The sequence below is a fragment of the Tenrec ecaudatus genome, chromosome 4 (assembly GCF_050624435.1).
Source record: "Tenrec ecaudatus isolate mTenEca1 chromosome 4, mTenEca1.hap1, whole genome shotgun sequence".
NCBI classification, from domain to species: Eukaryota; Metazoa; Chordata; class Mammalia; order Afrosoricida; family Tenrecidae; genus Tenrec; species Tenrec ecaudatus.
In genome coordinates, this window is record NC_134533.1 from 34954903 (window position 1) to 34980026 (window position 25124).

A 25124-nucleotide genomic window follows, 5' to 3' on the forward strand; every position below is an offset into this window, starting at 1 on the left:
AATCTCTCTCAAGCGGTTTCCTTCCACAGAAATCTTAAACAGAAGATTTAATAAAATGCTGGTCTTCAAATTTCCTGTTGCCTCAGCAGTTCTGTAACTTACAAGTTCCTAAAGGAAGGGGGAGAAAGGATCAATAAATAAATACACTCTGACACTAATCTCTGTATGAATCGTAGGCTCCCCCACCCCACAAGTGTCACAGAATACTTCTAAGGAGTTTTGAGTGATGACCTTGAATTGAAGCCCGGAAGTTGTAGACAGAAGGTGGAAGCTGTGTTAGAGCTTAGAGCTATGGATAACAGAGCGCAAATCCATTTGCAGAGTCCCCTTGTGGATTCCTTCTGACCTTTCACCAGGGGTGTGGACAGGCTTGCTCTCAGACCGAGTTCTCTAGAGAGTAGATTACCACCACCTCCCTAACCTGCCCAGGGAGGAGCAATTCTCCTTAGGCATTTGCACAGGTGTGTCTTTGATGGCGCCTGGAGGACAGAGGTCAGAGAGTCCTGAGTCAAGTCCTCCCAGTCTAGATCAGAAGGTCCTAGACCAATCTATTAAGCTCTTCTGCCTGCCATAATGTACCTGTCTCAATCCTGGCCCCATTCCCATTTCTAGAGTTTCACAACAACCGTGAGGTGTTGATCTGCTGCCCATCATGTTTCAGTGAGTTTTCTAGGTCACCCACTGTCTTACTTAAGCCCCCAGTTCTCTACCAACCTTTGAATGCCATTGTGACCTCGTAGGACCAGTCTCCCTCATCCAGAAAATGTGTTGCTTCTTCCTGTTTAAGACTTAATAAATGTCCACCTGGAATTATTGGGAGTTGAGGTTTCTTTTGTATTTAAAAATAAAACATATCAAGCTTCAAGACCTACTTCAACTTTCCTTACATTGCAATGGGCGATGAACATGGAGTTAGGAGCTAAACACTCCTGGTTTGAGTCACAGCTCGGCCACGTCACCAGCTGTGCACTTTGAGGTCATTGCGCTTGCCTAGTAACGGATGACAATCGTACTCTCTCTGGACCCCTTTCTGGGGAGCTGAATGCGAGGACTGTGCAGAAGCGTGCATGGCATGTGTACTGAAAGGCTGTGATGGAACTTGGGACATACTACGTGCCCCATGTCATTCCAGATGAGAAAATGGAGACTAACAGTAAGACTGGCCAGAAGTCAGTTTCTGGTTCTTAACACACCACCCCGCTGAAGGCCCCATTGCTTCTAAGACTATCATTTACTAACAAAAAGAAGGGCAACTTCTCTGAAGAGACCATGCTGTCACTGGATTGTCCTCTGTGTGTGATGGCAGATTGTCTGTTAATAACAACAAAAACCACTCTTACCTATTGTGGTAGTTACATAATCAGTTGTCTATTTGACAAGAGTGAAGGGGTGGAGTTTAGCCCGTCTGTCAATCAGGGTATAGCCAATGAGGCCTCTGTGAGGGCATGGCCATCTCCCGAGGAGTCTGGGAACTCCTGTATTTCTTCCTTGGAGACGGGAGACACTTTCTCTCTCAGCTCACTCCCAGAGAGACATTGTAGCTGACAAGACACATGGAACTACCATAATGCCCTCAGTTGGAGGAACCCATGGGACCCCAGGAGACAGGCTGATGGAAGTCAGAGCCTCGGAGCTGAAGGAACCCTGTAGAGACCCCTGCCAGCGCTGAGATGCCTCTGCCCACACTGGACCCACAAGACATCCCACCCACCGGCCTGTGATCTTTGGGCTAATATCGGGCTTATGGATTTGATCTGGACTGGGCTGGGATGTTTTCTCTAGTCAACCCAGGCTAGCACACCTATTTCGTACTTTTTATGCACTAAACATGTGTTCAAAACCTTAGGCATACCATGTTCCTGACCCATCGAGTCCAACAGCAAGTTCTGCTGACTTACGGGCACAGTCAGCCCATGCCCCTTTCTCTCCTCCACCGCCACAACCATCTCTTGCTTGAACGACTTCAGCTGCCTGGTTGACTGGTTTTCCCACTTCTATTCTCAAGTCACAACTGTCTATTTTTCAAGCTGCATTAGAGTGATATTTTAGTGTGCAATAAATGATATCACTGCTCTACTTCACAAGCCGTCACTGGCTTCCGCTAACCCTTGGTTTGGGTACAGAACATGGCACAGAGACCCTGACAGGAGGTGGGACCTTTTTACCTTTCCTACCTGCTGCGTGCCATCTTCTAGCCTCACTGGGATTTTTTTGTGGTTCCTCAAATAGCCTAAGCTTGTTCCTGCCGTAGGGGGTGGCGTTTGCTTTCATTCTCAAAAGCGCTTCCTTCCTTTCATCTCTTGGAGCAACTGACTCTTTAACATTCAAGTCTCATCTTCAATGTCACCCTGACAGACACGTTCTGGACCAAGTGACCTCCAGCCTCTGTCGTCCCCTCCCATGCCTGCATTATTACATTAGACGGTTGTTTTATCGCCCAAACCCTGGTCACCATCTGAAATTCTGTGGCGATGAAGCAGGCCCTGCTTTTCTTCTGATTAGACCACCAGCACCTGGTATGGGCCTGGCACCCGTAAAACCTTAGCACTTGAACAAAAGTATGAGCGAATAATCAAAACGAACCCACCACACATTATCACTGCATTCTCTAAAATAAACATGATCTTCCAAAGTTCCTTGCACCAACTGAGAGTAGCTTGATGGTCTCTGAGATGCTGCCCAGGAGTCCACGGATGGCTGACTTCCACAGGTGAACCCGGATCCCCTTCTGTGATAACTGTCACCATAAGACTGCCTCATCCGGGGCTAGTGTTACCGGATTCTTTTGCTAATTCATTTAATACCACTTTTAGTTGTTTTCTGCCAACCAGCAGAAGACAAGTCGTCCAGACTCAACTAGGATGGGCACACACACATGTGCAAAGCCTTTCAGCCAAGGACTCAACTTACTGACACACCACCCGACACTTGTGCACCTGCCGAGTGGATTACAGATGGGATGGCCCTTTCAATAGGAGCACACAAGAGTTCCAGCACTCCTGAGTCTTACCTCATACCTCTTTATGAATATACATAATTTTCTTGTCTATTGTCCCCCAAATCAGCCCATCAATCTGAAAGCTCCCAGCTATTCAGGGCTATCCCAGAATCAGATCTGAGCAACCATCCTCTGGCTGTGTGTGCAGCAGGGGTTTCTCTGTGCACCGGGCACGGTGCCCCCTTTGGTCAATTACAGTCACGATGGCCAGGCACATACCCACATTGCAGGGACCAGGTGAGGATACAAATGAACAATTCATCGTGAACGGGGGGTCTACAATTCCAGAGAGCCCACTCTTGCAGGTAAAGGACACACACGGGTGCACCTGTAGACAGAGAATACTGTGGAAGACTGCACTGAAGGCCCAGCATGGCTCCTTCCTCCCCCACAGAGGACTGACTCGACTCAGCTCAGTGAAGAAATGTCCCATCTGGCTTCCCTAGACAGTAGCTACAGGCAGGGCAGCGTCCAGGCCTCCCGATTTCTGGGGTGAGCTGTTCTCCAGGCAGGCTTAGCTTCCAAAGTTAACCACCCACTCCTTACCCTCATGGTCTGTGAAACAAGCCTTTCAGGGTGAAGTGGAAATTCCAGGGGTTTCGTTCATTGCTTCCTTTTTCCCTCAGAAGAAATATCACTGAATTCAGAAGGGGGAGCGCTGGGCTAGTTCCTATGGCCGTAGTGAGAAATAGTAGAAAAGGTGTCTAACTGAGAGTCGGAGACGCAGTTTCATGGCAACATTTGGTGCTATTCAGTTTCCGTTTCTGTAACTGAGGGAATGAAACATTCCGCTGTTCAGCTATTATTACCCAGCAGGCTCTGGGCTCATCACTTCAGGCATTTCCCATTCTGTCTTCACAATCACCCTATGCAATAGTACTAACACTTCTGTTTCACCACTCCAGAACCAAGAAGAGAGGAAGTGACTGCCCCAGGGTCTCCCACCCAGGCCTGGCCTGGTCTTCAACCCTGAGGCGGAAGCTCAACGATGAGGGAGCCCGGTGGCAGGGGCCCTGAGGAGTCCGTCTGGCTGACTGTGTCCAGCCAGCTCAGTCCTCGCGTCGCAGCCCCTGTGAATGTCTTAGTGCTCACACCTGCTGATTGCTAACCAGTCTCCCACGGCCCTACAAGACTCAAAGTCTACTTTGGGCACCAATTACTAGAAAACTTCCTCCTTGCTACAGGAAATTCAATAGTTTCTCTCTAAAAAGGAAAAGGAAAAAGAAAGAAAAAAAGGGCAGCTAAAGTTTTCGGTTTTTACCATTGCAGTCTGTGCCTTTTCTGTTAAAACCGAGCTTCAAGGAAATCATTTCCCCAGTGTCTCATCTTGGTTCTTGTTAACTCCACCAAGCATATGCCACGCACCATGTGGGCCTGCCAACAAGACACGTGCTCTTGGACAGGACAGAACCTCTGTGGGTCAGTTATTGATTTCAACTTCCCTGAGGGGAAAAGCACCCTGTTAATTAGGTTGCATAGTAAATACCTGTCCAGACTTCAGCAGATCATTACGTGATCTCTCTAGAGGATGGAGTTTGAATTAAGCCAAGACAGTATTCTCTGGTCTGCCTGCAAGGAGGCAAGGATAAAGGTGGCCTGTCAGAGCCCGGCTCTGCTTGCTCACGGATTCAGCAGGCCTTAGTCTGGCTGTCTTCTAAATGTCAGTCTCTGCCATTAGAGCTCCTGCAGGCTGAATCTGGTTCTCATTCATTCACCAGTTTATCCCCTGTGTTTAGCAACACATCTGGCGCCGAGGACACACTGAGTGGCCAGCATATAATTGCTCTCCCAATCTGTCTTGATGGAGGAAAAGGGATGGAGCTGGTGAGGTGCCCAGTGGGCATAAGAATGGCATGGGGCCAAGGCTGACCTCCTGACTTCATAAGGGAGGAGGTAGAGCACACTCAACACCAGTCCAAGACAGCGTCCTAAGAGGCACCGGGCAGAGATGCTTCCCCTCTCCACCCCCTTTACCAATTCTGACACCAACTGCCCAGAGAGGCATTTCCTACTTCTCTGCTGGGTTTGATGATTCATCGCAATCGTCACACAGAACTCACTTGGGATTACTGGGTTTTATGAGGGAAGTTAACAGGTTACAATTCAGGATCAGAAATGTGCAGGATACAGTTCTTCCATTCAGAAGACGCTCTTTTCAGCCATGCCCTCAAGCATCCTTCTTTGCCCTTGGTCTATCAGCCACTCAGTTTCTTGACCTCTGCCATGCCTGGGATATATATATATATATATATATATATATATAAAATTTTTGGGGGGACTCATATAGTTCTTATCACAATGAATTCATACATCTACTGTGTCAAGCACATTTGTACATTTGTTGCCATTATCTTTTTAAAAAATATTTTCTTTCTACTTAAGCCCTTGGTATCAGCTATTTTCCCCCCTCCCTCCTCACTTTCCCTCTCTCATGAACCCTGGATAATTTATAAATTATTATTTTTCATATCTTACACTGACCAATATCTCCCTTCACCTGCTTTTCTGTTGTCCGTCCCCCTGGGAGGGGATTATATGTAGATCATTGTGATCAGTTTCCCCTTTCTCCCCCAATCTTCCCCTTACCCTACTGTTATTGCTACTCTCATTGTTGGTCCTGAGGGGCTTATCTGGCCTGGATTCCCTGTGTTTCCAACTCTTATCTGTACCTGTGTACATGCTCTAGTCTAGCCAGATTTGTACGGTAGAATTGGGATCATGATAGTGGGCGGAGGGTGGGCGAGAAGAAAGCATAAAGAACTTGAGGAAAGTTGTATGTTTCATCTGTGCTATACTACACCCTGACTGGCTTGTCTCTTCCTTGTGCCCCTTCTGTAAGGGGATGTCCAATTGTCTACAGATGGGCTTTGGGCGTCTACTCTGTACTCCCCTCATTCACATTGATATGATTTTTTGTTCTGGGCCTTTGATGCCTAATATCTGATCCCACTGACACCTTATGATCACACAGGCTGGTGTGTTTCTTTCATGTGGATTTTGTTGCTTCTGAGCTAGATGGCCGCTTATTTATCTTCAAGCCTCTAAGACCCCAGGCACCATACCTTTTGGTAGCCAGGCACCGTCAGCTTTCTTCACCAAATTTGCTTATGCACCCACTTTGTCCTCAATGATCCTGTTGGGAAGCTAAGCATCATGGAATGCCAGGTTAGTAGAACAAAGTGTTCTTGCATTGAGGGAGTAGCTTGGACAATATTACAAAACTCTTTTAGCACTACTGATAGACGTCCAAAGGTCATTCAGCCATAAGCCTCAATCTGAAGTATTCAGCTCTAACTTCCTGGGGTCAGCAAACCTGACCTCTGATTAAATGCCTGAAAGCCCCTCCACTGCAGGCACTCAGTCCTTGCCCCTGGGCCAGGGAGCTGACCACTCCGTCTTGTGCCCTGGCTCTTAGTTCTGCTTCCTCTGCTCCCAGCTCTGTGTCCTGGATCAAGGGGGTTCAGTGCATGGGATCTTGGCTTCTCAAGGACAGGCCCTATTCCTGGTCCATCAATCTTAATGGTAGTGAGAGCCACCTTCTTGTGTCTGACAAGGCTCACTTCATATCCAGCAGGATGGCAACAATGACCAATTCCTAGGTTAGATTTCCAGGTTTTTAAAATCACAATGAACTCTGTTAACAGTTTCATACAACTGAATCATATAATGCTATCAGCATCTCCTGCTACCTTCCCTTATGTAGATCCATTCAGGAAAATCCGAATACACCCAACTGCTGAACCCCACTCAGTTAGTTGTTTTGTGGATGTTACAAAAACTCTGGCTAGAGAAGCCTGTCATATTAATCTCTGTACCACAGTGAGGAAGGCCTATGTTCTCAGCAGAGGTTTCTTTTGGACACTGAGTTCTGTCTACTTGGAAGTTTCTATAAGAGGCAAAAAAATTTTTTTTGAAAAAAAAAAAAAAGAAGCAAGATAGTACATACAGGGCTGTCCACTTTTGAGTAAGAAAGACCTAGGTTTCTAAACAAGCTCTTCAACTTCTGAGCTACTGTGATCTTGGCAAAGTTCTAAGCCTCAGGTTCCCCATCCATCTGTCAGTTGGTCATCCTGTGGTACCTTGCAGGTGGCTATGAAGCTAGAAGTTGGGCACCATTTCCAATAACAGCAGGGTCACCCATACCGGACAGGTTGGAGCAGAGTTTGCAGACTAACACAGACTAGGAAGAAAGGCCTGGCAATCTTTTTTTCCCCAAAATGTAGCCAATGAAAATTACAGATTTGAATATTGTCTGATGCAGTGCTAGAAGCTGAGGCCCCTGGTTTGGGAAGCACCACACAATAGTGGCAACAATGGGTTCAGAGATGGCACGGGCCACCATGAGTTGGGGTCAACCCCATGGCAACAGACACCACACAGCCTCCATTACAACCTCTTAGATACTGTAATGGCCTTGGCAATTTTAGCAGTGAACAAGCCTGGAGCTTGATTTCTAATGAAGGTGATATAATAAGCAAATAAACAAATGAAGTCAGATACAGTGGACGTTACTACCCATAGAAAAGGAAGATGGGACAGAGAATGTTGTGTGTATGTGTGTGTGCGTGTGCGCACATGCAACTCAGGAATGAGGGGCTCTCAGGGTCCAACTCTGAACGGTACTGTTAGCTTTAAATGAGCTCAGAAATGTAAAATATGCTGCCTAACCAGTAGTGAGCACCCAACCAGTCAATGGCTTTTCTGTGACTCCCACCCGCAGTCTCACCCCACAATGGCTGACCCCTTACTACATGCCAGGGACCGGGCTGGGTGACAGGAATGCAGAGGTGAAGCAGAGGGCAGCCCTACCCTTAAAGGGCTCACAGTTGGGCACAGAATGGAGCCGTGGTGCTATGGGGAAAGGCTCCCTCAGCCAGTGTTGACAGATGGGTTGGTATTTTCCAGAAAGACAATGGAACCAGGAGGAGGGCAGGCCAGGTGGAGGGAACAGCTTGAGCTAAGTCTTGGAGATGTGCAACAGACTGGCATGTTCAGGGTGCTGTGGAAGGTTCAGAACGGCTAAAGATGATGTGTGAGATGGTAAGCTGGGAGAACGCCTCATCAGCAGCTCCTAACGCTTCTCTTCATGGGTCATGCTTTAGTGTGGCCTAAAGGGATGGGGGGATGTGCATGGGAAAAGCAGGAGATGCAAGGGGTGTCGAGGCTCCATATGGCGTCCACAGATGCCACAATGTGAACAGGGCTAGGTTTAAAATATCCAGGCTGTGTTCTGTGCAATGCTCCATGAGGCAGCATACACAGATGTTTCCGGGAAAGAAGAAAAAACAAGCACCAGTGGTAACTCAATAGAAAGCCTGAGTGTGCAGCCGGGAGCGGGGGCAGGCAGGCAGGCAGGCATCAGGCTGCTCACACGTGATTTTACCATCAAGCTGGGGTCTGAGATTCAGCCTGCAAGGGTAACACAGGTGCCAATCTGATGATGCGCGGGGGTCTGGAGCAAATGGGAACTTGCTCTCAAGCAGAGCCAAGGGTCTCTCTTAGCCAAAGCCAGACTCACTTGTCCAAGAGTCCCAGGCCCATGCCAGGGGCAGTTAAAGGGCGCTGAGGAAGCAGTGAGCTATGAGGAGGTTTCTGCTGCCTGGTTAATTATCACTGTCGGGCAGACTCAGACACGTATGCCAGCGTGTCTTCTCAGAGAGGAGCAGGGGCGGGAAGTGGATACTTCTGAAAGGAAGTCATTCGGGCAGAGGGCCCCCACTCTCCTCCTGCTGGGGGGGGGGTGGCTGCCTTTTTAGGACTCAAAGAGAAAAACCCTAAATGAGGTGGATTGACATGGTGGCTACTACCATTGGCTCAAAAACCACAACAATTCTGAGGGTGGTCCAGGACGGGGCAGTGTTTTGTTCTGCTGAGTATCGGATCGCTGTGAGTCGGAATGGATTCAGCAGCACCTGAGAGCGATGTCCTCATCCTTGTCCCCATGGTAAAAGATCTATGAGTTCCCAGGACACAGAGAAGGTGGTCAGAAAGCTACCCTTCCTAGCTCTAAAATTCCAACAGCTCCTAGACAGACATCCCTTAGGACTAGACTGTAACTATCTGTCCCTATTGGGAGGCGGGCTGCTTGATGAAGACAGTCAAGGAGGTGAACAGCGTGTTCAAGTGCCCTCAGCCAATCCTCCCAGAGGTTTCCCCTGGATCCCAGCTCAGCGCTGTCAGATGGGAGCTGGCACTGGCCTGGCTAGAAGAGAGGACGACCGGGTACACGCGAACAAGCCAATGAAAGAGCTGAGACAGAGGGGAAAGAGCTGGAACGGCGGGTTCCCAGTTTCTGTATCATTTGACCTCAATATGTAACAAAGCCCTTGCTCTGAACTCAAAGGGTGCCCTTGCACTGTGACAAGTGACAGGTGCCCAACATGGTAGAGGACAGGGGGCCAGGGCCTCTGCCATATCTCGATGTTCTTCTCCCCACAGGCCATTAAATCTAAAATCCCTCATCAAGTCACTCTGCTGGTTTAAGGTAGTCTGAGTCCCTGGAGATAAAAATCAGTCTCCATCACAAGACAAGTGTCGGCCACGGCCAGCCATAAACCGCGGACACAGTCATGCGTTTCTGGGTGAGCCAGCTCTCTTCTTCAGAACTGATGGGATGGTGATGTTCGGCTGGGGAGAGAAAAATGACCTCTTTAAAGGGCCAGGACTAGGGTGTAAGTATTGGGCACTAAAAGATGTTGATCGGGATTATTAAAGATATACCTGTCTGCTTCCTAGTTTTCCCTGAAGTCATCTCTGCTTGTGATACCTAAGGAGCACCATCCTACCACTGCAGACCTGCTTTCTCATCAGTCTACAGAAGGACCTGCTCCTGGCTCAGTCTCAAGATTCGTCAGCTGGTCTAAGAGTTCTTTAGACCAGGAAAGAACTGCGTTCCTACATGTTGGATCAATTATATAGGGAATTCAGAAGGAGCTGTCTAAATGCCCCAGAGGACACCAGGACAAGGTGCTCCATTAGAGGCCACCATGGCTAGCCACCTCTAAAGCTGCTAATTGAGACGCTCCCTGTCAACGATGTAGATGGCCGGGCTCCTACCGCCAGGTCGTTCAATCCTCATGTTCAGACGGAGAAGTAGAAAGTAGACAGGCTTGGCCCGCTGTGGGGCTGTGGTTCGAAGCCAGTCCTTTCGCTCACTCGGCTGGGCCAGTCTCCTGTTTGTAAGTTAACGCACTGCCACCCAGTCAACTCTGAATGGTACCAACTCTCTAAGACAGGACAGACCTGTCTCTGTGGGTCTCTGAGGCTGGAAATCTTTAGGGAGCAGAAGTTTTCATTTTTTTGGCTGCTAGAGTTGACCTGCTGTCCTTGAGGTTAACAGCCTAATACATAGCCCACGACCCCACCAGGGCTCCCCACTGGCTGCCATCGAGTCCATTCCAACTTACAGTGACCCTACAGGGCAGAGCAGGACTGCTGTAGTGGGTCTCCAGGACCATAGCTTTATGGGAGCAGAAAGCCTCATTTTACTCTCTTGGAGTGGCTGGTGGATTCAAAGTGCTGACCTGAGGGTTAGCAGCCCAGCACTATGCCACCAGGGTAACTAGGGCCAGCAATTCCCAGGTTCTTTGTGGGTCTCATGGTCAGTCCTCATTGAGTGACAGCTCTTCTCAAGGATGGGCCTCCTTAGAGATGTCCCTTCCACACTATGTGGGTCCCTTCCCATCTGTCCTTCCTTGGCTCGGATGATCTCTAAGATGCTCATAATCGTGCTGCTCTAATCAGCATGAGAAAGTCACAGATCTATTGCATTCTGCTTGGAGGGCAAGGAGGAAGGCAATGACAAGGACATGTCTCAGCCAATCACTTGGTGAAAAAGACAAGATCATTATTTGGGGTGGGTTGTTTTTGAATTAAAAAAACCAACAAACCATTTGCTGCTAAACAATCAATCTACTCCCCTACAAAAACTATTTTTGAGGGCCCTGAAGTGTATACAGGAAAGCAGACACAAGTCTTTAAAAATCCTGTGTGTCAGTGGGAAGAAAAGCCTACAGAGCCGTCTGTCACAGCTGTGGGGGTGATTCTGAGCCTGGCCAGCCCATAGAACACAGGAGAACTGCTCCCAACGGGTTCCTGACTGTCTCTGTGCAGGGCTGAAGGTTTCATCTCTCTTCCAGGGGCGGATGGCTTAGCAGCCAAAAGCTTAAACCACTGTGCCACCAGGCTCTGTCAAAGGTCAGAATGCTTTATCCTCAGTTGGAAAAAGAAAGCAAATTCCCTGCCCCTAGTCTCCTGCTGGGAGCCCATGGAACTGCAGGGAAGACCTCTGCTGTCTGCTGCTGCTGCTGAAGACCCAGCTTTGGCAATGGGATCGCATTGAGGTGCAGGGTGGAGGGGTCTGAGAGAGAGAGACAGATGATCTCCCACTCAGCGTAATTCCTTTTCATTGCAGTTACAAAGGGTACTCTTGCCTGGAGTCGCATCCAGGCTCTCAGATTCGGGTTAGCACAGGAATGTAAAATCTGTCTGGAGAAAGAGAGAAGGAGGGCATGCGTCTGACATGCGCCCCAGACTAGTCTTCATGCTCTTCCTTCAGTAAAAAAACAGTCATGACACAGATAATCCTTAAATCTCAGTGGCCACTCCAGTTCCAAACTTCTCCCTCACACTGACGGCTTTCCCAGCTGTTCACAAGTCAAAACAACGGCCTCCCTTGCTCCAGCCAGGAATAGTCCCCCTTCCCTCCCTACTCCATCATAGCTAGTCTGCCCATCCTCCACCCCCACCAAGTGTGCGCTGACCACTTCAGTGTGCACAGACTCTTACTTCACAGTCTCAAGGGTCAGGATCCAGTGGGGGGGGGGGGGCGGCTAGGGGAGGTATACTCAGCAGTGGGAGAAATTGGGAAACCTGAAGCTGGTCAGACTGTCAGACTGGGCGAGAAGGAAGCATGCATGAAGGATTGCCACCGAGGCCAGACTATTGTCAGGGCTGGTGGAGAAGAGCCAAGGACAGCCCTGAGCAGGAAGCCACCTTCAGCCAGACACACTCATTACGAAGTCTGCATTTCAGCAGGTTCAACTAAGTCATCATGGGAATGGAGTATCAGGGGAACCAGCTGGCTGCGTGGCTTGGGGCTAACCCTTTAAGGTTCTAGGGGTGACACACAATGGGGCAGTAGCACTTGACCATGGATCCATGTCCCGGCTCCCACAGGGCATCTCTTGTAGTGGAAGCCCCGTAATGACACTTGGCTTTCCCCGTCTAGACAGTAAGTGGATGCTCTGGGCAAGTATTCCTCCCTTACAGCCCTCCTAGAGCACTGGGGCATGCTTGGTTGAATGAAGATATGTGCGATCTGCGTTTTCCCTCCATCTCCTGGAGCTTAGTCACCCAGCTCTCAGGGAGGGCAGTTAGAAGGTTAAAGAAACCAAAACCAAAAGTGTATGTGTGCCCCTGTGCATGCACACGTGCAATCCAGGCCCTGGTATCCTAGAGGGTGGCTCTAGCTGTGTGCAGGCTGTCCCGAAGAGTATGCCATGCCTCCCCACGGAGATATCACAGACACTGGTGGCAGCCCTGGGCGCTGGGGGGTTTCGGAATGCAGGCCTCCACCCCGACCACACTCCTCTACTGACTTCACTTGCAGACACGCTGGCAGAGGTGGCAGACGGCGTGAGAGCAATCTCCCCAGCTCTTCCTCCAGCGCCTGCTGGCTAGCTACCCAGAGGCGTCTCAGAGCTTTGTGGAAGCAGCCTGACTCCTGCCTCCAAGCCCCTGATCCCAACACTGCTGTCCCAGAGGTCACCCACAAACGCATGTCCAGCAACAAGCAGCAATTGCAATTGCCTTCTGGGCATGTCTCACTAGTGTCAAGCAGCCATTAAAAGCTCAGGAAGGAGAGGTGAGAGGATACGCCTTTGGAGGACAACAGAATGGGCGGGCAGAGAGGAAAGGGAAGGAGCAGCCCACTGTCTATGTGGAAACACAGGGCACACAGCAAAGCTGGCTCTCAGGACCGAGCCTGCGTTTAGAAAACAGGAGGACATTTCTTTTCCAGCCACTGCCCTACTGGGACCCAAACCCTGCAGGATGATGGGAAACCTTTTATTAACCAGGGCTTTGAATTCATTCATTCTGGTTTCACACCTTTCCACCCCAGAATCTACATTTCAACAAGATCCCCAGGTGATTCTTCCAGATCTTGTTAGACTGTAGATTCTGATTCAGTATATCCGGGGTGGAAAGACAAATTCTCAGCAGGAGGTCAAACCAGCCGGAGCTGGTTCAAAGTCCTGCTGTGCAACACAAGCAACGTGAAATGACATGTAAGGCATTCTGCATTTATAAAGTAATTCCATGACCACCTGTGCAGTAAGATGCATTATGATAGGTACTTACAGGTACTAGCTCATTCAATTTGGACATCTGTTTTACAGATGTGGGCAGGGAGGGGTCAGCGACCTGATCACATGTGGACCCCAGATTTGTATGTCCTTCCCACCATACAGAATACGAGGCTGGGCTGTGAAAACTTTCCAGGTCTTCACACTCACCAACTATCAGGAGCTGCTGCTCCTGGGCTAGGCAGGTGTGGGTAAGGGAGGGGGATGGGGCACTGTGGGTTAGATGTTGGGCTGTAGTTCAAACCCATTACCTGCTCCTTAGAAGAAAGATGAGGCTGTAAGCTCCTGAAAGGATTTTGTCTCAGAAATCCTATAGAGAGTTGACTACAGTGTGTTTGATTTGTCTTTGTAGCATGAGTGGTCTCAGAGCTTTTTCTGTCCACCCTGGTGAAAGAAAGGGTCAATCTATTTATCTTAAGAGGACTGATGGAATCATATTGATGGCATCTCTCTCTTGGACCTTATGGTGATCAATAGCCTGTGGTGTAGTGGGATACTTGTTGGGCTGCTAACTGCATGGTCATCAGTTTGAAACCACCAGCTGCTTTGTGGATGAAGCTTTCTACTCCTGTAAAGAGTTAGTCTCAGAACCCCACGGTGGCTGTTCTACTCTGCCCCACTGGGTTGCTATGAGTTGGCATCGACTCAATGGCAGTGAGCGCGGAGGGAACTCGCTTCTGCAGTTTGTCCCCAACAATTAACCTAAAGATTGGTGGCTTGATCTCCCCCAGTGACTCAGGAGGAGAAACGCTGCCAATGAGCTTCCATAAAGATTACAGCCAAGAAACCCCTTGATAGTAACTCCACTCTGCAGCACATGGGGTGATCTTGAGTTGAAATCGAACAGGTTTGGGCTTTGGGGAACTGAGATCAGGAGAAAATACAACCTTACACATGACTCTTTCCTCTCCATGTGTAGTATCCTCATCTATAATGTGGTTCCAACAAAACCTAGGTAATCGAGTGATTGTGTACACCAGATAGATACCTTATATCCTTAATACTGTATCTGACACTGCTGTGCATGAGCCGGACAAGAACAACTGAGACGTGAGATGGAAAGAAATAGAAAAGTTTATTAACAAAAAAGAAGAAGAGGAAGAACCTGCGCAGGGACCAGCAACCTGAAAGGAAAAAAGTTTGGCTGGCTGGTCCCTCCTGCTTACAGACTTGGGTTTTTATAAGGTTTCATTAAACTGCTGTTCTGTGCAAGCAAGCTGGTACAGAAGCAGAACTTGCTGTTAAGGAGCACAGCTGAGCAAGCTGGTACAGAAGCAGACTTTGCGGTTGCACAATTTCCTGGTCCAGGATAGTCTTTTGCTGATTTTAAGAACAAGGGGCTATTTGGTTTTTTGGGTTTTGTTTTTTTTTTTTTGAGAATGCTATAAGGCCTGTGGTTGCACTTTAGGACTGGTGCAGAATGTTTGCTTAGTATAAATGGCCTTACTTAGGCGAACTATTACAGCACAAGACAAATACTTTATAAATGATGGCTATTACTGTAATGTTGGTTTCACGTAAGGTCAGCTGTGTCAGAAAACACAGAGATTTGGCACCAACGTGCTCTCATTCTGCAGAGGTCATTGTCATCATCCTGTAGGTGCTGTTTATCGTTGGGGACAAGCCACCGCGAGCGCAGTTAGGTGGCTAAGCATGACCACAACAAGAGTGGGAGTGGGTACACAGACAACTGCAGCTCGGGCAGCAGAAAGCCCTATCCCCCCGGGGCTGGGCCCCTCCAATGCGGCTCCATCATCATGAAACAGAAAATAGAAACAGCTATTTAGAGGCTAGAAACGAATACTATACACACACGGGGGCGGAGGCTTGAGCAATTTTGGAAGTGAACTACTTGTGTAGGATGAACTAACACAAATGGCTTTGCTTCTAGTTACACAGTCCCCTGAAGGCATCTTTGTGAGAACTCCCTCAGGATGGGTGGTTCCTTTGGAGGGAAGTTCCCAGGCTTGTCTGCCGGCTAATTTAGCAGGGAGCAGTGACTTGGAGGAGAATCTATGTCATCAGCCCCCGCTCCTCAAGGTGGTGGCTGAACTCTGACTGCAGAGGGAGCACCGAGACCCTGAGGTTCTTTTCAGGCTTGCTCTCCCAAGATTCTGCCCCTAAGCTGCTGTGAGGGGTAGCTGCAGGCAGTTTGCTCTCCAGCCCGAGGATCCTGAAGCCAGCTCTGTGGGGGACAGCTTGCATCTGCACCCTCATTTCCGCACCCTCTGAGAATGGCTTTCTAGGTTGATCTATGAGTCAGAACTGACTCCACTGAAGTGAGAGCTTGGTTTGGGTTTTCTAGGCTGAAGCAGATTAACATGCCCCAGGGCGGAATCACTGCCCCTGTAGAAATGGCCAATAGTAGGGAAAACTGCCCAGACAGGCAGAGCTCTCAGTGTTTTGTCTCTTGCTGTTTTCTTTGAGCTGTTTATTGCCTTAGCTACAGCAGGCAATCCTGCCATCAGAGCTCACCAGCCTGGAGAATATGGGACTCCGAAATCCAACGCAGAGCTGGATTCATTTAAATTTTAACTAATCCTCAAAAGCGTGCATTTGGTTCTACAGAATTTCCCACTTAAAAATGGTCCTTTCAATATAGGACAAGCGTTGATAGCTCTTTTAATTACTTTGCTGTTGCTGTGGAGAATCATCACAGCGGAACATATACCAATTCAGCGGCTTCTACGTGTACAATTTAATGGCATTGGTTACATCTTCACCCTCCTGTTCTGAGTAGCTCTTCCCTCATTAACATAAGCTCACCGCCTCCTAGCTCATCTTTCAAGTTGTTGTCAATTTGAAGTAGAGATTTCTTAGAGGAGCACAGTATTCCAGGTAGATCTGGTTTACGAGTTCAGAGAATTATGGTTTGGTGTTAGGATGATTTCATAGTATATTTTTGGCTTAAAATCTAAAGATGGTCTCAGGGGTTCCTCCACCAACCATGGCTCCAGAACAGGGGTGCTCACACTTTTGCAGCACGCAAGAGACCTATAAAATGATCAAGTCAAAATGATCTACCAACTACAAAAATGTAAAACACATATGTATTTTAATTTATTTATTACATTTATTCATAAATGCATTGAGAATTCTTTATATGTACAATGTATGTTTATGTATTTTGCATAACCGCATGCGTCCATATTGCAAAACACCACACAATTTACTATGTACATATTTTGTCATGACCTGAGTTTACTCTGATGACTTGCTCTGAATGAGCCAGGGATGCATAGTCTGGGCAGTAGCTGCTGAGAGCCAGCCTCAAATACACTTCCAAATGATCATCAGTCATGGTGGAATAGTACTTGGCCTTACTGATCTTTATGTGGGAAAAGGCTGACTCACATAAATAAGTAGAGCCGAATAATGCGGTCAAGGAGGTAGCACCTTTTTCATGTTGGGTACTTTCCCCCTGCAAGTAAGTTCCAGAACTATGCATGCGCTCTGGACTTCAGCTGAATGTCAGCTTGTGGTGTCAACATCTCCCATTCCGTATGAAAATGATAAGCTTTTGTCTTCTTACTTGGTCCAGCTCCCCAACTCATTTTACGTTTAAGAGAGAAAGAAAAGGTCTAGAAATTGGCGATAACTTAGCTCATCAGTTTTGCTGCACTTAGCGCAGTTGTTTGCGCATGCGTTTGACACCTATGATTGCATCTGAATGGCGGCGCTGTATATCAGTTAAGGATGGGATTGAAGATAGGCTTACATCTACTTTTTTTAATGCCATGCGATCTACCCACACTACATTTGTGATCACTATCAGATTGAGATCGACGTATTGAGCACCCCTGCTCCAGGGCACCTGGAATCCATGAGACTTTGGAATTCTGTTCTGCATTTCCCCCACTTTGATCGGGATGCTTCTATGAGATCTTTGATCCAAATGTTTAATAATGGTAGCTGGGCACCATCTTGCTCTTGTGGTCTCATGCCAAAGGAGGTGTTGCTCATGGAGGCAATTAGCCACGCACCCCATTTCCTCCTCCTATCCCTAACTACTTCTTCCTCTGATGCTCCAGGTAAATGGAGACCAACTGCTGTGCTTTGGATGGACTTTAGCAAGCTTTCAAGATCCTAGGCACTACACAACGAACTAGGAGGCAGAGCAGAAGCACTAACCACAGTATTAGCCAATTAACTGGAATGTCCCATGAAACCATGCGGCTAAACTTCCAAATCAAGGAAACAAATCCCTAGGGGCAGAGGGTTAGTTATACAGAAACAACCTAGAAGCTGCTTTTTTTGGGGGGTGGGGTGGAGGTAAGGTGTCTGTTGTATATACATACATCTACCAGTCTTTTGAGGAGACCTGGTGGCATAGTGGGCTAGGTGTTGGAATCTAACCGCACGGTCAGAAGTTCAAAACTACAAGGTATTCTAGGAGAAGGAAGGGGCTTTTCTACTTCCATAAAGATTGCAGTCTCAGAAACCTATAGGGACAGTTCTCCCCTGACCTATAAGGTCACTATAAGTTGGAATGGACTCTACGGCAGTGATTTTATTTTATTTGATCACACTTTTACCAGTCCAACTTTCTACAGGTGTCCAACTTACTGACATCAATACAATACCAGGCTGTGCAATCCTGCCCGGATTCATGTGAATTTCCCCTTTCCCAGTCCTGTCTTTGTAGCCACTAAACATCTGTGTTCTTTAAATATCTACCTTTAGATATAAGCAAGTTCAGACAACTCTTACCCTTTGGTGACTGACTTATTTCGCTCAGTCAAGCTTCATCTATACTATAACATATCAAAACTTCATTTCTCTCTGGCCGGGTAACATTCCATTGTACGATTGCATGTGCAACACTGTGCATCTATTCCTCTGTTGATGTGCATTTAGGTTGTCTCTACCCTTTGGCTATTGTGAATAGTGCTGCAGTGAACGTGGGTCTCTAAGTCTCTTGGGTGCATACCTAGGAGTGGCAGTCATAGGGCAGTTCATGGTTCAGTTTTTCAGGCCCCATCACACAGCAGCGGTACTGTCTGCGTTCCTGCCAGCAATGGATAAGGGTTCCGATATCCCTACATCCTCCCCAATATGTTATTCTACACATATTTTAGCCTCAGCTATCCTAGTGCGAATAGCTGTTTGTCATTTCACCAGTATTTGTTATCGTCGTTTGTTTTGATTTTTAGATCTCAGCCATCCTGATGAAAGGTCTGTCGGACTTGTGGTTTGGGTCTGCAGCTCTCTGGCGGCTAAAGGCTACTCAGCACTTCTTCTTGTGCTTGGTGACCGTTTGAAAATGCTATTTGGTGAACTGTCTATTCCAAGTCTTCTGCTCATTTTATCGGTAGCTTTTTGACACAGATGGGAAAGAATAATAACTTCTTTACGGTTATTATGCTGCCTTATCCATGCTAACATTTCTACATAGCGTTTAGACAATGAACTCCCACTGTATGTCTTTCAGATATTGACATAAAGTCAGATGACACGTTGTGCAAAAAGTAAGGTTCAAGAGATTCAAAGAGGGAGAACGCACTCCCTATGACACAGAAAAGGAGAGAGACTGAAATTCCAGTCTAGTTTTTTAACATAAGTTTTCAGCCATAAAAGACTGGCATGACTTAAGATCCCTCACCCAAGAGAAAGACATTTTGCTTACCCTCAGGCAAGTTTTAGAAAAGGTCTTATCTTTTTTCTTTGCTGTTGTTAATAGCTACACAATAAACATTTCTCAGATGCTAGTATGTGTTTTCCCCACCTGTTTTCATGCTGGCTTCCCAGCTCCATTATCTCTTTCCTTTGGCATGCATTACAGAGGTGGGAATCCTAAACTGAAGAGCCGACTTTTATTAAGGAGCAATGGCTCCATAAGAAAAATATTTAGCTGGGGTAAGTGTGGAATACAAATGTAAGATACCGTAGAGATTCATGTATAAGCCGAGTTTTTCAGCACATTTTTGTGGTAAAATTAGGTGCCTCGGCTGATATTCGGGTTGGCTTATGCTTGCGCATATACGGTATTATGGAATCTTGGGATAGCTTTATATTCCGTGAACCACCACTCCCCTTTGGAGTTATGAGGACTTCTGAATGAGGATTCATGATATTGAGTATCATGGCTCCCTTTAATGGCTGAGATCTCTAAACTTGGACATGATACACTCGGAACAAGTGTATCTGAAAAGTCACGAAGCCAGGGGAGCCCTGGAGACAAGCTGAATGCGCACAGCACTGTGCCTCACACATTATTTCAAACACAGGGAGAAGGCATTTCTTGGTTGGTTGCACCCTCTCTCTCCAGAGGAGCTACGTCCTACCCGTGTTTCCCAAGGTAGGTGACACTGTCCTGGGGTGGAGGGCAGGTGGGGGTTGTGCTTGAACTATCCAGGGGCGCTGCAAAAGCAGATACCCACATTTCATGCTGGATTATGATACAAAAGGGTTTAATTGCCAAGGGAGCGGGGGTTGGGGGGAGTGTTGAGCTTTTCTGAAAAGAGGGTGATAGGTCAAACAAATCCAGGAACCTACATGGACCTACTTTAATGCGATGTTTCATATTCTTTGACTGTTTCCATCTCTCTACTTTGTGGACTGACTCTTAGTACCAAAATCAGCTCACATAACTGATTCCAGGCCAATCATCGTCTGCTCCCCCGTGCGGCTGTCTCTCACTGTTCACGCTCAATGATGTCAAGGTGGTGTCAAGATGCACCAGGGTGTGGAGGACTGGCACCTGCCCCTCAGCAATGATCAACACGGTGCATCCTGAAGGCACGAAGAGCTCGGGGTGCCCCACCTAGAACCCTCAACCAGCAGGACTTTCCCTCTTCACTGCAAACCAAGTCTGACTTTAATTAGGGCTCGTGAGGTAGACCCAAACACTCATTCCAAAGAAAGCTGCTTCTGGTGTGCATCGCAAATGACCGCCAATGTGCCCTTTCTGAAAGGGGCCAGACTCTCAGGTCAGGCCCACAACTCATTCTGACCAAAATAGTCTCTCTGCGCATGAATGCAAAAGCATATGCACGCACACAGGGCATCCCTCATTTCCTCTGGAGTAATGGGAGCCTGGGCAATACTTTAAGTATTCATTTTCCAACATAAATTAGAATGGAGCATCGAAAACACCAGTGACATCTGCATGGATACAAAATGTATTCATTATGGTCGGTGCTATTACAATGAAAGGAATTGCATTCATAATGGTAGGACATTTGAAATAATGTGCTGCTGGCTCCTGTGTCCATAAAAGCAATAATGAAAGAGCGGTAGTGGGTCACATAAATTAAAAGGAGTAACAGGGGCATGGGGAGGCTTCCAGAGCTCTGGGCAATGTCAGAGAGATGCCACATTCACCGGGACCACGGGGAGAAGGCTTTGACACTTTGAAGGTCCAAGAGTCAAGAAGAGCACCAGGCTCACAGTCTGCAGAGCCAAGGTTTGAGTTACAACTTGGCTACATGGTAGCTTCAAGATCGTGGGCAAGCCAATACTGCCTCAAACCCAGGGGAGCCCTGCCTCACAGGCCTGCACAAGGAAGAAATGAGAGGCCAGATGGCAATTACGGAGCAGAGTCTGGTGTGTAAGAAGCATACAGTCAACATGAGCTTTTGCTTTCCCTTTTTATAATCATTAAACAAATGTAAGGAACTGCGGCTTTAGGCCTCCCTTTGCCCTCCCAACCTCGGTTTTTCTTTCTGTAGAGTGGGGCTAATCACACCCTCTCCCCCTATCTCCTGGGGTGATTATGAGGAGCAGATGAAATGGTATGTGATCAGCAGACACTATTGCCTGTTTGGCTAAGGAGTTATTTCCAGCTCGTTCTGCTTGGTCTCCTACTACTTTGGAGGGTGGAAAGGTTAAACACTGGCCTTTTCAGCTTATGTTCCAGTTAGGGGTGGCCGAATTGTCCAACTCAGGCTCAAGCTATGGAAGAACAGTTGTCTGTTGGGGAGAAGCCCTTTGGTTTTCTTGGGAAGGAAGGCGTTTGCCTTCCCGATTCCCAGAAACATGGCTCTTCTTCACGCTTAAGCATGGCTACGACACCCAGGGCTGCAGCCCACCTTCAGTCAGAAGGCAACAGACATGCAGGAGAAGCCTGGGGAATGATACACCTGGTGGTCCTGACTTCCTCCACCACAGACACCAAGCCAACAGTCACTACCCTCCAGATTTATTCCCTGTAGGAAACAAATCACCCTTTACTTTTATTAGCTACAGAGACCAGATTACTCTGTTACTCACAGCTCAACACAAGTTGAACCAATGCAATGCACAACTGCTCCAGAGAATTAAAAGCTCTCTACCTAAGTACATGGTCTTTCCTCTGCCAAGAATTCCCTTGCCTTGGATCCATCTGGCGGATTTATATATAGCCTCTAAGACTTAGATTTAGTAATATCTCCACTAGGAAACATTCCAAGACCCTCTCTGCCCACTGGATTAGCCTCCCTATGGCCCGTGGACACCTCAGAGCACTCCATAAACACAGGGTAATTATCCACTAACGTGTCTCACTGCCACTGCCACGTCCCGTAGGGTTTCCAAGGCTGTGAGTCTTTAAAGAAGCAGGCTGCCGATTGTTTTTTCCTGCAAAATAGCTAGTGGCCTGCAACCACTGCCCACTGGTTAGCAGCTGAGCACATGACCACAGTGTTGCCTCTGCCCTACTCGGTGATTAAAATGTCTCAACAGCAACGGTGCCCTTGCCTTTTGTGCCAAAAGTTTCCCTAGCATTTGGCATAGCACCTGGTTCACAGTGGGGAGCTCATTAAGGACCTGTTGGAATGCTGACTGCACCCATGAAAGCTGGACAGTGAACGAGGAAGACCAAAGAAGAATGCAGGCATTTGAATTATGGTGCTGGCGAAGAAGACTGAAAGAACCACAGACTGACAGAAGAACGAACACATCCTTCTTGAGAGAGACATTATCAGGAGAGACCAGTCTGTGAAAAGGATGTCATTCTTGGGCAAGTAGGTCAGCCCCAAAGAGGCAGCCCACCAACAAGATGGACTGACGCGGTTGGTGCAACCATAGACTGAAACACAACAACTGTGAGGGTAGGGCGGGACCGGGTGGGTTTGCTGCTATGCAAGGCATCGCTGTAAGTTGGAATGGGCTGGGCAGCACCTAACAATAACAGCAGCACTGTTTACAGGAGCAGTCACCAGGTCTTTCTGCCATGAGGCCACTGGTGGAATTGAGACCACCTACTTTCAGTTAGGAGCTCATTTAACCACTGTGAGGGTATGTGTCACAGAAACACGCTCCACAATTCAGCACACCACAGTTTAAAAAGTCTCAGAGGTGAAGCGGTCTTCCTGGTGGCCAGATGGGACGTGAACGGTTTCTTTCGGGTGGAATGCTCCAAAGCCCTTTCCGCTGGGTCAGAGCCTTCATTTCGTCATAGCAGTTTCTCTCCAGTCCCTCTCTAAGGAATTATCCTGCTTCATTTCCTTCCTAACACTGCTATCTGAAACTATTTTGTTCATTTGGTTGCTTACCAGTTTTTTTTTTGTCTATCTTGCCCCTGTCCCATGCAAACACACTCAAAATCAAATTCCACTAAAGGAGGGAATCTCATCTGTTGTCCTTACCCTCTACCCTCAACACCAGCAGTTGTGCTTGGCTATTACAGATGCTGCATAAACACTTGTTGAAATACAAAAGAAAACAAAGGCCCAGTGTGGGCTAACTCAGTGGACTCACTGTGCTAGCTTTTACTTGGGTTTCCTTTGGACAGGGAAGGAGTTAGTGGGCACCGGGCATGCCTAGAAGTGGGGAGACTGGCCTGGGGAGCATGTGTGGAATTACCTCACTACTGATGACATGTATGGAAATTTTAATATGTCCATGGGCTGTCCTGAGATCTTGAGTGCATTCTCAAAGCAATGAGTGCAAGTCTACCTCGCAAGACTCTTAGAGATTTATTCCTCTCTTCTCAACCTTAGATGAACTTATCTTAAACTGTGGTTGATGTTATCCCACCAAGGGACACTTACAAATTGTCTTAAAGAATTTAGGGTGCTGATTTTAACATGTGCTTCCACCTGTCTCATAAACCAGGGTGTGCAAAGCCATCAGAAAGCTGTGCTTCCCAGCCTACTGAGGGCACTTTTTACAGCATCTTCTTGGACAGCTCTTTGTCCTCTCACATGTACCTAATGCCTTCCAGTCAATTCATTCTACCTACCCAGTTGATCAGACCCTGGTAGTACAGTGGTGCAGCATTCTGATGCTAAGTGAAAGGTCCATAGCGCAGATTCACCCAGCAGCTCCATGAGAAAAAGATGGACAGTCAGATTCTGTAAAGATTTATAGCCTTGGTGACCCAATGAAGAGCTCCCCCTTGTCCTATAGGTGTCGTGAGTCAGAATCTACTCTACAGTGTAGGCTATTTTTAAAAAATACTATTCAATTGTTCCTCAGACAAGGATCAGTTGAATGCCAAATGAAAGTCCAGTGCATCACCTAGATCGAGATGTTATTAAATGCTACGTACTGTATATACCTAGCCCTTTATGCAGGTCAGTTCGTGTAACCCTACTTCAAACCATGGACGCTATTGCCCCCACTTTACAGACAAGAAAAGTGAGGTTGAAGAGTTTATATAAATTCGCTACAGTGAAGCCGACAATGAATGGTGGGGCCAGTATAACAATCCGGCTCACTGACACCAATCCCATGCTGTTGATCACTATGCTCCAGCAAAGGAGGTACATCTATCACGGCACTAGGTGCTTTTATAAATCAAAAAGAAACTCAGCTAAACTATAACCTTCCTCAGGGAAGAAGTTCTGACTTCGTCTTCTTTGCCTGCCCTGATGTCAGCGCAATTCCTTTTCATCTTGAGAAATGCCGAGTGTACTCTTCTCTTTGGGTAATAATTCATAAATTGGGAAAAAAAACAAAATTTATGGGCCAAATAAAACACTTTATCAGGCCAGATTTGAATGACGGTTCGTCAGTTTGCAAGCTTTCAATTGGATAGTATTTTATAATCTTTATTACAATTTACCATCCAGGGATTTGCAAAAGTCTATCATGTGATAGCCAGTTTCATTTCAATTACAAATCCATATCTTCCAACTACTGTTCCTTCCTCTTTGATTCCAACTTTTTCATTCCAATCACCAATAACAGTCATCAATATAATCAATGCATCTTGATTCTATGTTTGATCAATGTCTGACTGAAATTGTTGGTAGAATTCTCCAATTTAGTCACCATAAGCTTTTGTGTTTGGTACATAAATTTGAATAATACTTGCATTGCTTGGATTTCCTTGAAAAGCAGATAGGCATAATCCGATCACACAGATAGCATTGTACTTTATGATGGATTTAGCAAAATTCTTTCTGACAATGAATGTTATGCCATTCCTCTTGATTGTGTTATTCCTGCATAATAGATCATATGATCTTATGATTCAAAATGGCCAATGTCATTCCATTTAATCTAATTAATTCCAAGGATATTGATCTTCATGCATTCCATTTCATTTTGACCACTTCCAATTTTTCTAATTCATACTTTGCATATTCCAAATACGAATTATTAGAAGATTTTGAAGCTGTTTCTCTTTATATTGAATCCTGCCCCATCAGCCAATGAAAATCCCGAGCAAAGGCTTCACTTCCATAGGCTTTTCCTGACTCATGTCACCATGGTTGACTCTCCTCAAGAAGTCCACTCCTTTTCAGTCACATTTAGAGGGTCATCAGACCTGAGGGGCCAAGGCGCTGTCAGCTTCTCTAACAATGGTCAGCTTCCTTTGTTTAGGCTTTCAG

General features: G+C 47.1%; 1 protein-coding gene across 5 annotated transcripts in view; it reads right to left on the reverse strand.

Annotated features, from left to right (window-relative positions):
- Positions 1–25124, reverse strand: part of TRIM44 (tripartite motif containing 44) — a 159874-nt gene that overhangs the window by 13034 nt on the left and 121716 nt on the right. The window contains exon 5 of one of the 5 annotated variants that reach the window (XM_075545881.1): positions 6061–6142. The exons of 3 other annotated variants lie outside the window; for them this stretch is intronic. In XM_075545881.1, the coding sequence (XP_075401996.1) occupies positions 6091–6142 (52 nt within the window). In that variant the 3' untranslated portion in view covers positions 6061–6090. Of the gene's footprint in view, positions 1–6060; positions 6143–14535; positions 16360–25124 lie in introns of those variants that run through there. One more of the 5 variants, XM_075545878.1, reaches the window with a different exon arrangement.